The 13,251-nt window shown below is 35.2% G+C and overlaps 1 protein-coding gene across 3 annotated transcripts in view; it reads left to right on the forward strand.

Annotated features, from left to right (window-relative positions):
* The window catches only part of ADGRL4 (adhesion G protein-coupled receptor L4), a 153,668-nt gene that overhangs the window by 100,608 nt on the left and 39,809 nt on the right, over positions 1-13,251 (forward strand). For all 3 annotated transcript variants that reach the window (XM_032155506.2, XM_032155505.2, XM_058439872.1), the window contains exons 4-7: positions 4,971-5,041; positions 5,952-6,131; positions 6,244-6,427; positions 7,830-7,946. In XM_032155506.2, the coding sequence (XP_032011397.1) occupies positions 4,971-5,041; positions 5,952-6,131; positions 6,244-6,427; positions 7,830-7,946 (552 nt within the window). The remainder of the gene's footprint in view (positions 1-4,970; positions 5,042-5,951; positions 6,132-6,243; positions 6,428-7,829; positions 7,947-13,251) is intronic.

The raw sequence follows: 13,251 nt of genomic DNA on the forward strand, positions 1-13,251 counted from the left end.
CTTTTAATAACCCTCAACTCACAAAGGGCTGTATTTCTCTGTTCATGTTCCTTGAAGTAGAGAATTTCTGCATTAGAAAACACTGAATCATAGATACAGAGAAAACACAAACACCCAAAGATGACTGAATGGCAACATTTTATGGGGGTAGTATATTTGTAATTGAAGACTCTCTTGATACTCAATTTCTATTGCAGTAAGGTGGAATGGACATAAGTTTGTGCTAATTCCCTTTTTAGCTATTTTAAATAGTCAGTAAATGCACTAACCTTATTAAAGCCTAATACTCAATATTGAGCCCTTCTGTTTCTACCTGTTTTGTTTGATGGATTATTCAGTGAAAAACTCATTCTCTAGAAAAATGTTATTTCTCATCAATTTTTATCGTCTTTAAGGATTAGGCTTTTTTGAGAAGCAGTGCAGCTATTTCTTTTTATTTCAGTCCTGCAGTAATTTTCATTGCACAATATCATAATCCTCAGGGAATTTGAACAGAGAAACATAAATCTACTCCCTTTTGCATTAGTATATCACCTTACAGTGTATTGCTTCTGATTTGAAATTTTAGCTTATCCTTAAATTTGACATTTCTGGTAATTATAGTCATTAAAATCCCTATGAATAAAAAATGGAAGACTTTGATATAGGGCAAGAAATAACCCAAGCAAAATTCTTTACCTTTAGTCCATATTCAAATACTATTTTTGACACATAAGGTCATTTTGCTGCAGAAAGCGAATGGGTGAGATTTAGCACTGCACATATTTTTCCTTCTCTTTGAATCACAGTAAAACAGAACTTCAGAAGTCCAGCTCCTAAGAAACCTAGTTACACACAAGAATTTCACAAGGGGAAGCTGAGGCATCCAATAGTAAAGTTAATCTCCTAAAACCAAATTAATAGAAGCCATGAATTCCTTCAATTTCACCATGTGTTTTAGAGCATTGTTTACGGCTTGTAATGTCCTACTGCCTGGAGTACTCGATGATAATTGTAGATTTTTTTTTCTAGCTTTGAATAACATTAAATTTTGTCTCTGAAAATAATTTACTGTAATTAAACATTTTATCTTTCTTTGGCAGTCTGTGAGTTACACATTAGAAAACTGTATTATTGATCATAATTATAAGAATCATAACCATCATATGATCATGTTTTGAAAGAAGATTATGATGAAATATTGCTGGATTGGCTAATTATACACATGAAAACAAACATAACGTTATTATTATCATTATTATTATTGTCATTATTTTTGAGCTGAGGTCTCACTATGTTACCCAGGCTGGAGTGCAGTGGTGCAGTTATGGCTCACTGCAGCCTGGAACTCCTGGGCCCAAGTGATCTTTCTGTATTGGCTTCCCAAATAGCTGGGACTACACTACACACCACCTTATCTGACTAATTTTTAAATTTTTTTTAGTAGAGACAGGGTCTTGCTACGTTGCTCAGCCTGGTCTCAAACTCCTGGAATCAAGTGATTCTGCTGTCTCAGCCTCCTAAAGTGCTGGGATTACAGGTGTGAGCCACTATGCCCAGCCAAGCATCACCTATTAACAAAAACGTTGCAAATGAGTTAAGATTGTTAATGATATGCTTGCATTTAGCGATATCAAATTATTAGTTTAAAATCAAATAAGTTGGTAGTGAGGAAAGTGGGCCAATCAGTAAATCAGTTCTGTCAAATCTAGCCTGACTTAAATAATTCCCTAACAGAAATTTAGCTTTAATTAAAACAGGAAAGAGGTTTCTTTTTTAATAGATTTGGAGATTACCAAGACATGGTAACCTAGAAGAAAACACTCTTTATTTATCTGTATCTTCAAACACACTTAGTCACAAGGCTCCTGCTATTAGGAAAATATGCAGTATGAGTAGAATCACCAGTCCTGATTTTCCAGTTACAGTATCAGGTGGCAACTATATCCGAGGCACTATTCCACCTTCCCATACATTTTCTTATTTGTTCATGAGTAGAACTCTTTTGGAATAGAAGGTGTCTTTTATTTTTTATTTTTTTATTTTTTTGAGACGGAGTCTTGCTCTGTCGCCCAGGCTGGAGTGCAGTGGCACGATCTCGGCTCACTGCAAGGTCTGCCTCACGGGTTCATGCCATTCTCCTGCCTCAGCCTCCTGACTAGGCTGGCCACCATGCCTGGCTAATTTTTTTGTATTTTTAGTAGAGACGGGGTGTCACCATGTTAGCCAGGATGGTCTCGATCTCCTGACCTCGTGATCCGCCCACCTTGGCCTCCCAAATTGCTGGGATTACAGGCGTGAGCCACTGCGCCAGGCCTAGAAGGTGTATTTTTAAGATATTACCCAAGGTCATCGCACAGCTCATGAGTGTTATAGTCGGGATTTGAATTTAGATCTTCTAATTAGCAATCCCAGAGACTTTTCCTGCAGGAAAGAGGAAACTGTAGGTTTTAGCCATTTGAATCTGCAAGAGATCGCAAGAGAAATTAGTGTGGATCTTGCTGCAAAATGACAGGCACATTCACTGTAGCCAAGCCAGTTTCACTGGACATTTAAGTTCAAAGTGCAAGAAGGAGGATGGAAATTGAGTTCATGGAGCCAAGATTTTTATGTTTCTCAGAGATTGGGTTTGGAATGAAGTTTCTAAGAATGTTGCACATTTAAAAAAAAAAAAAAGCGGTTGAAATTGAGAGAAATCACCACCTTGGTTACTGTTACCCATAGAAGGCATCTCAACTACAAAACAAGGATATTCAAAGAACATAGTAGTTTTCTTGCTCATGAAATAAATTTTTTTTGGTGTTGTTTATAATACTTCCTGGGCCTGTTCACACTTTCATTGGGGTGTTTTCCCCGTTGGAGTATAACATTTCATACTTCAACAGTTCTACTCCAAAAAAGACTCATCTTTGCTTTAGTCCTATATAGTTTTCTCACTTCATTGATTCCATGGCAAGTGACAACCCTAGTCTGCACTACCATCTGAGTGCTTCTGTCTTTAGCCCAGCCTAGAATGCTTTCCTTGATGGTTCTCCATATCCCAAGGTCACTTGTCACTACCTGTCCCCTACTTTATTTTCTGTTCATTCATTTTTGTGGAGTGGTAGTTCCTGAATACACCTAGAAATAGAGGATGAGGGGTGAGGGTGCTGCAAGAGCATTTGTGTTTCTTTAGAAGTGGTGTGCTCAGATTTCTGGGTAGTACAGATTTTGAATATATGTACTTGTCAGAAGAACAAGAACTGTTCTAACCTTTTAGGCCTGGGCTATTAGCTGACCTCTTAAATCTAGTACCATCACCTTTCTAGTGAATGGAGCTTTCTTTAAGAATCTAGCAAGAGGCTCACTTTCAGTTTTCAGTTTTCAGTTTTGGTGGTGTGAATTTGGATGTGTTTTCTAGGTCTTTGTTTGATTTTTGAGTGAGAAATTAAGAACAGCTGCATTTAAGATAACTAGCTAGATGACATATTAAATTAGACTTTGGTTACACACCCTTTTTCTACAGCAAACAGTATTATGCCACCCTATTAGTTTTAAATAAATTGCATTATAAATTTAAGGTTAGATGTTCATTTATTAATTTAATATAAAGCACCTTTAAGATGTCAGACCTGGGGTAGAAACATAAAAATTTTTACATTAATTCAAGGTAGTGATCTAGACTCTTCAGTTCCTTAGAATCTTTTTCTCTGGTGGCAGATTATTTATACTGTACTTATAATGTGAAGCATATTTCACTGTAGTAAGTAAAGTTTTAAATTAAGTATATGAACTATGTAAGCTTAAAATCCAGCACCTTTATTACAACCTCAATACAATACATGGCTTTTGAGAATGTAAGACTTAATTCTCTGTAATGTATTATTTTATTTATGATGATTGTATATGAAGAACCATAGTAAAATATAACCTGAACAAAAGTAATAAGTTGTGATAAAATTTTAAGGGAATTCAATCACATGTTCTGCTATATCTTAGTTTTTTAGTTTAACTTACATGCAAAAATGAAGCTTTGGAAAGAAATTGGATCACTCTTTTATCCTCCAGATTACAGAGTTGTTGAAATCAGTTTAGTTTAATACTAGAAAACAAATAAGTTTAAATGTGTTTCTTGAATTGGGTCTTTGTTAAATTAGAACTAAATGTTACATCATCAATGATGGAAATTACTGTAATGACTTTGTTGATTAATCATGCAATTCAGAAAGCAATTTGAGATTTGGCCCATGAATAATATTTTCAATACTCTGTCAAAATTGATTGGAGGAATTAAAGTTAAAAAGTATATGCAGCTAAGTTTGTTCTGCCATTGTCTAAATGATAGTATTTCTCTTGCTTTCTTGTAAAATTTGACATGAAACCGCTAATCATAAGTAACACTATTTTCAACAAGGTAGCAGGCATATGAGCACTAAAACATTTTTTTCAAATATTAGTATTTCCAGATATAGATGAGTGCAGTGAGTCAGTTGTCAGTTGTCTGTGGTGATCATTCCATATGTGAAAATGTGAATGGTGGGTATAACTGCTCCTGCAGAGAAGGTTATCAGACATCCACAGGAAAATCACAGTTCACACCTAATGATGGCGCTTACTGCCAATGTAAATTACATTATTAAATTTTATGTATGATCAAAGAACTATATAAAATATGTAGTACACAGTTGTGAAGTATCACAGAGCTACATCTTCCAAGAAATGTGCCTGCATTCCTTTATCTTCTATGGAACAAAGAAATGAAAGCCTATTTTTTAAATTTAATCAAAATTGTAGATAACATTTTATGGAACTAACATTCCTTGGCCCTTAAAACCCTTTTATTTCATTTTCTGTAAAATATTGCACATTCTAAAACTGGAGAGGAAATTCAAGTGTTAGAGAATGTCTTTTTAATATTTAAATAAGTGAGCAAGATCATTGGGATTGATATGATCAGCTTAGGAAAAACACTTTTTAAAACTGACTGTATAATCTATTTTCTTTTTTTACAGAAAATGTGAATGCAAACTGCCATTTAGATAATGTCTGTATAGCTGCAAATATTAATAAAACTTTAACAAAAGTAAGTAGAACAGTTAACAGTTTATTTTATTTTGACATTTTGGTTTCAATTAAAATGCTTTCAATGTCACACATTTCAAGAAGTGTAACCAATAGTCAAACTTTATGGAGAGTTGAAAACGTTTACTTATAGAGATCTAAGCATCATGTTTGCATCAAAGAAAGGGTTAATTTGAAAATCCTCAAATTATTCAAGAGGCTTTTTACATATTTCATATGCTACATTTTCATTATTCCATAGGTTGGAAAATTCTTTTTATGTTAAAAAAATTTGATTAAAAAATAGTAAAGAAATACTTTGACTCTAGACCCATTCCCCCATTCTAAGTAGACATAATTGAATGCACCTAGATTTGGTACTTCAAAGTGAACATTCAAAGAGCAAATAAAGTAGGTGACTTATAAAATAATTGTCATATGATTGAAAATGTGAATCTCAACATGAGTAATCAACAATCAGTTTAAAGCAAATTTTCATTTAATCACATTGTAAAGAATTTCTTTTGTTGATTAAAATCTAATTTAAAGTATTATTATTTATTGCTTAGGATATCAATATTTATACGTACTAAGAAGTTTAAGTATTAAGGTAGATTCATTGGCTAGGATATAATTCTATACTGAAGAATAGGAAGTTATTTTGAAAGCTCATTTTAAAAAAATTATTAATTCAAACATGCTCTGTTTCTCTTCTAAAGTCAAGTCTAGGCTTTTAAGTTATTTGCTAATCTCTCGTAAATAAATTCAGGTTTCAATGATGCATGTTATGGTTTAGGTTTATTAGTTTGATATTATTTATGTGTAGACCAAGGAAACCAACCTCAGAGTAAATTTAACATATAAGTTTTATTCTTGTAAAACTCCAGTAGAACTAATTTAGTTTCCTTTTTCTGGAACTCATTTTTTCTCAGATCAGACCCATAAAAGAACCTGTGGCTTTGCTACAAGAAATCTATAGAAATTCTGTGACAGATCTTTCACCAACAGATATAATTACTTATATAGAAATATTAGCTGAATCATCTTCATTACTAGGTTACGAGAACAACACTATCTCCGCCAAGGACACCCTTTCTAATTCAACTCTTACTGTAAGTATGTTCAGCTTTAACTCTTAATATAATTGAGCTTTGAATTTTTCCTTTCATCTGTGAATAGTGTAGGATTCTAACATTTCTAAAAGACATACTTTTTTTTTAATAGGAATTTGTAAAAACCGTGAATAATTTTGTTCAAAGGGATACTTTTGTAGTTTGGGACAAGTTATCTGTGAATCATAGGAGAATACATCTTACAAAACTCATGCACACTGTTGAACAAGCAACTTTAAGGATATCCCAGAGCTTCCAAAAGACCACAGAGTTTGATACAAATTCAACGGATATAGGTAAGAAACAAGGGTCCATTTAAAAGTAATCGTGTTTTCCAAATAAGCCATTTTCAAAGTTTTGGGTGGGGGTTAGGAGGCGTGGTGTTGAAACTAGTATTGATTACATTGAAAGTAGTTTTATCAGTGTAGAAATGAATGGTGATGCATATTGCAAGAGCACTGTGAATAAAGTACTAGTAAAAAGGATAAATCCACAAGTGTTGTCTCCTTCCTATCGTATCCACCTTTTCTGATTCCTGAACTGTACAGCCATTAAATGGTCAGAGTACATTACTCCCTTGGCATTTTGAGTCCGTCATCTCATGACTTGCTAGGGTCTACCTTGACCAGTGATCTTTTGGATTTAGTTTGTTTGTTTGTTTGAAGACAAAGTCTGGCTCTGTCACCCAGGCTGGAGTGCAGTGGTGCAATCTCAGCTCACTGCAACCTCCACCTTCTGGTTTCAAGCAATTCTCCTGCCTCAGCCTCCTGACTTGCTGGGATTACAGGTGTGTGCCAGCACACCTGGCTAATTGTTGTTGTTTTGGTAGAGATGGGGTTTCACCATGTTGGCCAGGCTGGTCTCGAACCCCTGGCCTCAAGCCGTCCACTTACCTCGGTCTCCTAAAGTGCTGGGATTACAGGCGTGAGCCACCATGCCCAGCCGGATATAACACGTTTAAACTTCTATTTAGGAATCCTTTGCATGTTCATAATATAAAGCAATCAACATAGCAAATTAGAATGTTTCTTGCTTCATGCAAATTCATACTTAAAATATTCAGAATCTTGTATCAAATTGAGGATCCCTATAAAGTTTTTCTGAGGAAGCAAGGTAAGTTTGCTGAAATAATCACTGCCTACATCTTTATTGTATTTTCTGGTTGGCATTCTGCTGTGCAACAGCAGATTTACAAAAATCTCATCAGGATTCATTGTTTACTCTAAATCAAAGTTTCAAGCATTATGACTAATATATAGGTGCTCTATATTTTTGTAATGTTTCTGCATGAAAATGGTGATAATACAGCAGGTCAAAGGAATTATCACTCAAACGTTTAATTAAATCACTCATTAGTAAGTTATAGACACTATTCTGTAAGACATTGTAGTTGGTTACCTTTGCTTTACTAATTATAATTTTATACCTCCCTTGGTTACATACACATATTATATTTTATTTAATTCAAAAAAGTTAAACTATGAGTGCCATAGTGAAATTAAAAAAGTAAAACTTGAGTCAGACTTTTAACATATATATTACATTGTCCAAACACATTAAGAATATGTTCACTCTACCTGCTATAAATAATTTAAAACACAATAATGATGGATGAAATTGTCTCTAAGCAAATATATGTATGATATATATTGATTAAACTAATTTCACGTTTTTTTTATTTTCATGGTTTTGTTTCAGCTCTCAAAGTTTTCTTTTTTGATTCATATAAAATGAAACGTATTCATCCTCATATGAATGTGGACGGAGATTACATAAATATATTTCCAAAGAGAAAAGCTGCATATGATTCAAATGGTAGGACTTTAACATAATCTGACAGACAATATATCAATGAATTTGCAATAAATACTTATCATGCATTTGATTATGTCATATGTACATGTAACATGTGTGGTTTCCTACAAAAACATTTGATGTATGTACAGTATACAGAAAATCCATATTCTTACTTGAGATTTCCATTCTGATATAAATACCTGGGGAGGATTTTGGCTGACAATATCTGGGTCCTTGTCTTACCTCCAACTTTTGTTACTCTCTGAAATTGTTGAGATTCTAATGAAAATATACAAAAGAGCTCTGATTTTACTACTCCTTATACAGCAAAGTCACTATATTTGCAGTTCCTTTAATATTTCTTCCTCAATAATCCATCATATTCTTCATCATGAGACTAAATTTGTGATTGTGTGAGGAAGAAAAATAGAGATTTTTTAAAAGTAGGTTTTTTTTTTTAAAATTTTGCTTTAGCCCTGTGAAACGTGCACAACATGCAGGTTTGTTACACAGTTATACGTGTGTCGTGGTTGTTTGCCTCTGCTATTGACCCGTCCTCTAAGTTCCCTCCCCTCTTTCCCCACCCCCCAGCAGGCCCTGGTGTGTGATGTTCCCCTCCCTGTGTCCATATGTTTTCATTGTTCAACTCCCACTTACGAGTGAGAACATGAGCTGTTAATTTTCTGTTCCTGTGTTAGTTTGCTGGGGGTGATGGCTTCCAGCTCTCATCAAAGTCCCTGCAAAGACATGATCTCATTCCTGTTTATGGCTGCATAGTTTTTCATGGTGTATATGTACTACATTTTCTTTATCCAGTCTATCATTGATGGGCATTTGGGTTGGTTCCATAAATTTGCTATTGTAAATACTGCTGCAATAAACATATGTGTGCATATGTCTTTATAGCAGAATGATTTATAATCCTTTGGGTATATACCCAGTAATGGGATTGTGGGTTCAAATAGGGTGTCTCTGGTTCTAGATCCTTGAGGAATCACCACTGTCTTCCACAATGGTTGAACTAATTTACATTCCCACTAACAGTGTTAAAGCATTCCTATTTCTCCACAGCCTCGCCAGCATCTATTGTTTCTTGACTTTTTAATGATCACCATTCTGACTGGCATGAGATGATATCTCCTTGTGGTTTTGATTTGCATTTCTCTAGTGATCAGTAATGTCGAGCTGTTTTTTCATGTTTGTTGCCTGCATAAATGTCTTCTTTTGAGAAGTGTCTGTTCATATCCTTTGCCCACTTTTTGATGGAGTTGCTTGATTTTTCTCTTGTAAATTTGTTTAAGTTCCTAATAGATGCTGGGTATTAGACCTTTGTCAGATAGATAGATTGTGAAAATTTTCTCCCATTCTGTAGGTTTCCTGTTCACTTTGATGATAACTTCTTTGGCTGTGCAGAAGCTCTTTAGTTTAATTAGATCTCATTTGTCAATTTTGGCTTTTGTTGCAACTGTTTTTGGTGTTTTTGTCATGAAGTTTTTGTCCATGCCTATGTCCTAAATGGTATTACCTAGATTTTCTTCTAGGATTTTTATGGTTTTGGGTTTTACATTTAAGTCTCTAATCCATCTTGAGTTAATTTTTGTCTGTGGTGTAAGGAAGGGGTCCCATTTCTGTGTTCTGAATATGGCTAGCCAGTTTTACCAGCACCATTTATTGAATAAGAGATCCTTTCCCGTTTGCTTGTTTTTGTCAGGTTTGTCGAAGATCAGATGGTTGTAGATGTGTGGTGTTATTTCTGAGGTCTCTGTTCTTTTTGGTACCAGTACCATCCTGTTTTGGTTACTGTAGCCTTGTAGTATAGTTTGAAGTCAGGTAGTGTGATGCCTCCAACTTTGTTCTTTTTTCTTAGGATTGTCAGGGCTATGTGGGGTCTTCTTTGATTCCATATGAAATTTAAAGTATTTTTTTTTCTAATTCTGTGAAATAGTCAATGGTAGTTTGAATAGCATGAATCTATAAATTATTTTGGGCAGTATGGCCATTTTCACAATATTGATTCTTCCTATCCATGAACATGGACTATTTTTCCATTTGTGTCCTCTCTTATTTCCTTGAGCAGTGATTTGTACTTCTCCTTGAAGAGGTCCTTCACATCCCTTGTTAGCTGTATTTCTAGGTATTTTGTTCTCTTTGTAGCAATTGTGAATGGGAGTTCATTCATGATTTGGCTGTCTGCTTGTCTATTGTTGGTGTAAAAGAATGCTTGTGATTTTTGCACATTGATTTTGTATTGTGAGACTTTGCTGAAGTTGCTTATCAGCTCAAGGAGTTTTGAGCCTGAGATGATGGGGTTTTCTAAATAAGCAATCATGTCATCTGCAAACAGAGACCATTTGACTTCCTCTCTTCCTATTTGAATACCCTCTATTTCTTTATCTTGCCTGATTGCCCTGGCCAGAACTCCCAATACTATGCTGAATAGGAGTAGTGAAAGAGGGCATCCTTATCTTGTACCAGTTTTCAAAGGGAATGCTTCCAGCTTTTGCCCATTCAATATGATATTGGCTGTGGGTTTGTCGTAAATAGCTCTTATGATTTTAAGATATGTTTCATCAGTATCGAGTTTATTGATAATTTTTAACATGAAGGATGCTGAATTTTATCAAAGGCCTTTTCTGCATCTATTGAGATGATCATGTGGTTTTTGTCTTGGGTTCTGTTTATGTGATGGATTACGTTTATTGATTTGTGTATGTTGAACCAGCCTTGCATCCCAGGGATGAAGCGGACCTGATTGTGGTGGATAAGTTTTTTGATGTGCTGCTGGATTCATTTTGCCAGTATTTTCTTGAGGATTTTTGCATCAATGTTCATCAGGGATATTGGCCTGAAGTTTTCTTTTATTGTTGTGTCTCTGCCAGGTTTTGGTATCAGGATGATGGCCGGCTTCATAAAATGAGTTAGGGAGGAGTCCCTCCTCCTCAGTTTTTTGGAATAGTTTCAGAAGGAATAATACCAGCTGTTCTTTTTACCTCTGGTAGAATTCCAGAGGCTGTGAATCCGTCTGGCTCTGGGCTTTTTTTGTTTGGGAGGTTACTAATTACTGCTTCAATTTCAGAACTTGTTATTGGTCTAGTCAGGGATTCGACTCTTTCTTGGTTTAGTCTTGGGAAGTTGTATGTGCCCAGGAATTTATCCATTTTTTTCTAGATATTCTAGTTTTTTTGCATAAAGATGTTTATAGTATTCTCTGATGGTAGTTTGTATTTCTGTGAGGTCAGTGGTGATATCCCCCTTATCATTTTTATTGTGCCTATTTGATTCTTCTCTCTTTTTTTCTTTATTAGCCTAGCTTGTGGTCTATTTTGTTAATTTTGTTTTAACCAGCTTCTGGATTCATTGTTGTTGTTTTTTTTTTTTTTGGAGAGGTTTTCGTGTCTCTATCTCCCTCAACTCTGCTCTGATCTTAGTTATTTCTTGCTTTCTGCTAGCTTTTGGATTAATTTGCTCTTGCTTCTCTAGCTCTTTTAATTGTGATGTTAGGGTGTTGATTTGAGATTTTTCTAGCTTTCTATTGTGGGTATTTAGTGCTATAAATTTCCCTCTTATACTGCTTCAACTGTGTCCCAGAGATTCTGGTACCTTGTCTCTTTGTTCTCATTGGTTTCAAAGAACTTCTTCATTTCTGCCTTAATTTCATTATTTACCCAGGATTCATTCAGGAGCAGGTTGTTCAACTTCCATGTAAGTGTATGGTTTTGAGTGAGTTTCTTATTCCTGAGTTCTAATTTGAATGCACTGTAATCTGAGAGACTGTTATGATTTCAGTTCTTTTGCATTTGCTGAGGAGTGTTTTACTTCCAATTATGTAGTCGATTTTAGAATAAGTGCCATGTGGCACTGAGAAGAATGCATATTCTGTTGATTTGGGGATAAGAGTTCTGTAAATGTTTATTAGGTCCACTTCATCCGGAACTGAGTTCTAGTCCTGATTATCCTTGTTTATTTTCTGTCTAGTTGATCTGTCTAATATGGACAGTGGGGCATCAAAGTCTCCCACTATTATTGGATGGGAGTCTAAGTCTCTTTGTAGGTCTCTAACAACTTGTTTTATGAATCTGGCTCCTGTATTGGGTGCATATATATTTAGGATAATTAGCTCTTCTGGTTGAATTGATCCCTTTACCATTATGTAATGCCCTTCTTTGTCTGTTTTGATATTTGTTTGTTTAAAGTCTGTTTTGTTGGAGAGTAGGATTGCCAACCCCTGCTTATTTTTTTCTTTCCATTTGCTTGGTTAATTTTCCTCCATCCCTTTATTTTGAGCTTATGTGTGTCTTTGCACATGATATGGGTCTCCTGAATGTAGCACACCGATGAGTGTTGACTCTTTATCCAATTTGCCAGTCTGTGTCTTTAAATTAGGGCATTTAGCCTACTTACACTTAAGGTTAGTATTGTTATGTATGAATTTGATCCTGTCATCATGATGTTATCTGGTTATTTTGCACACTAGTTGATGCGGTTTCTTCATAGTGTCATTGGTCTTTATATTTTGGTGTGTTTTTGCAGTGTCTGGAACCGGTTTTTCCTTTCCATATTCAGTGCTTCTTTCAGGAGCTTTTTCAAGACAGGACTGCTGGTGATGAAATCCCTCAGCATTTGCTTGTCTAGAAAGGATTTTATTTCTCCTTCGCTTATGAAGCTTAGTTTGGCTGGATATGAAACTTTGGGTTGAAAATTCTTTTCTTAAAAAATGTTGAATATTGGCCCCCAATCTCTTCTGACTTGTAGAGTTTCTGCTGAGAGGTCCATTCTTAGTCTGATGAGCTTCCCTTTGTAGGTGGCCTGCCCTCCCTGTTTGGCTGCCCTTAACATCTTTTCCTTAATTTTGGCCTTGGAGAATCTGATTATGTGTCTTGGGGTTGATCTTCTCGTGGAGTATCTTAGTGGTGCTCTCTGTATTTGCTGAATTTGCATGTTGGCCTGTCTTGCTAGGTTGGGGATAAAGTAAGTTTCTTAGGCTTAGATTTCTCTTATAATTTGTATTTTCCTTAGTCTTTGTATAGTAAACTCTTCAACTAAAAAACCCTTTTTAAAAATTGTATCAAAATTCAATGTTGATTCAATTCTGGTACTAGGAAGCAAATTAATGATTAAATAACTGAATATCTTTCTTATATGGATGATGTAACTAATGTGCAAACTTAATAGATTTGTTCCATGTCCATCAGCAGACAGTACAGAACCACTAAAAGCTGATTCTCCTAAAAAGAAATCAGCTTTTCCAGGCCGGGCGTGGTGGCTAATGCCTGTAATCCCAACACTTTGTGAGGCCAAAGCGGGTGGATCATGAGGTCAGGAG

This window comes from Hylobates moloch, unplaced genomic scaffold (assembly GCF_009828535.3).
Source record: "Hylobates moloch isolate HMO894 unplaced genomic scaffold, HMol_V3 SCAFFOLD_5, whole genome shotgun sequence".
NCBI lineage: Eukaryota > Metazoa > Chordata > Mammalia > Primates > Hylobatidae > Hylobates > Hylobates moloch.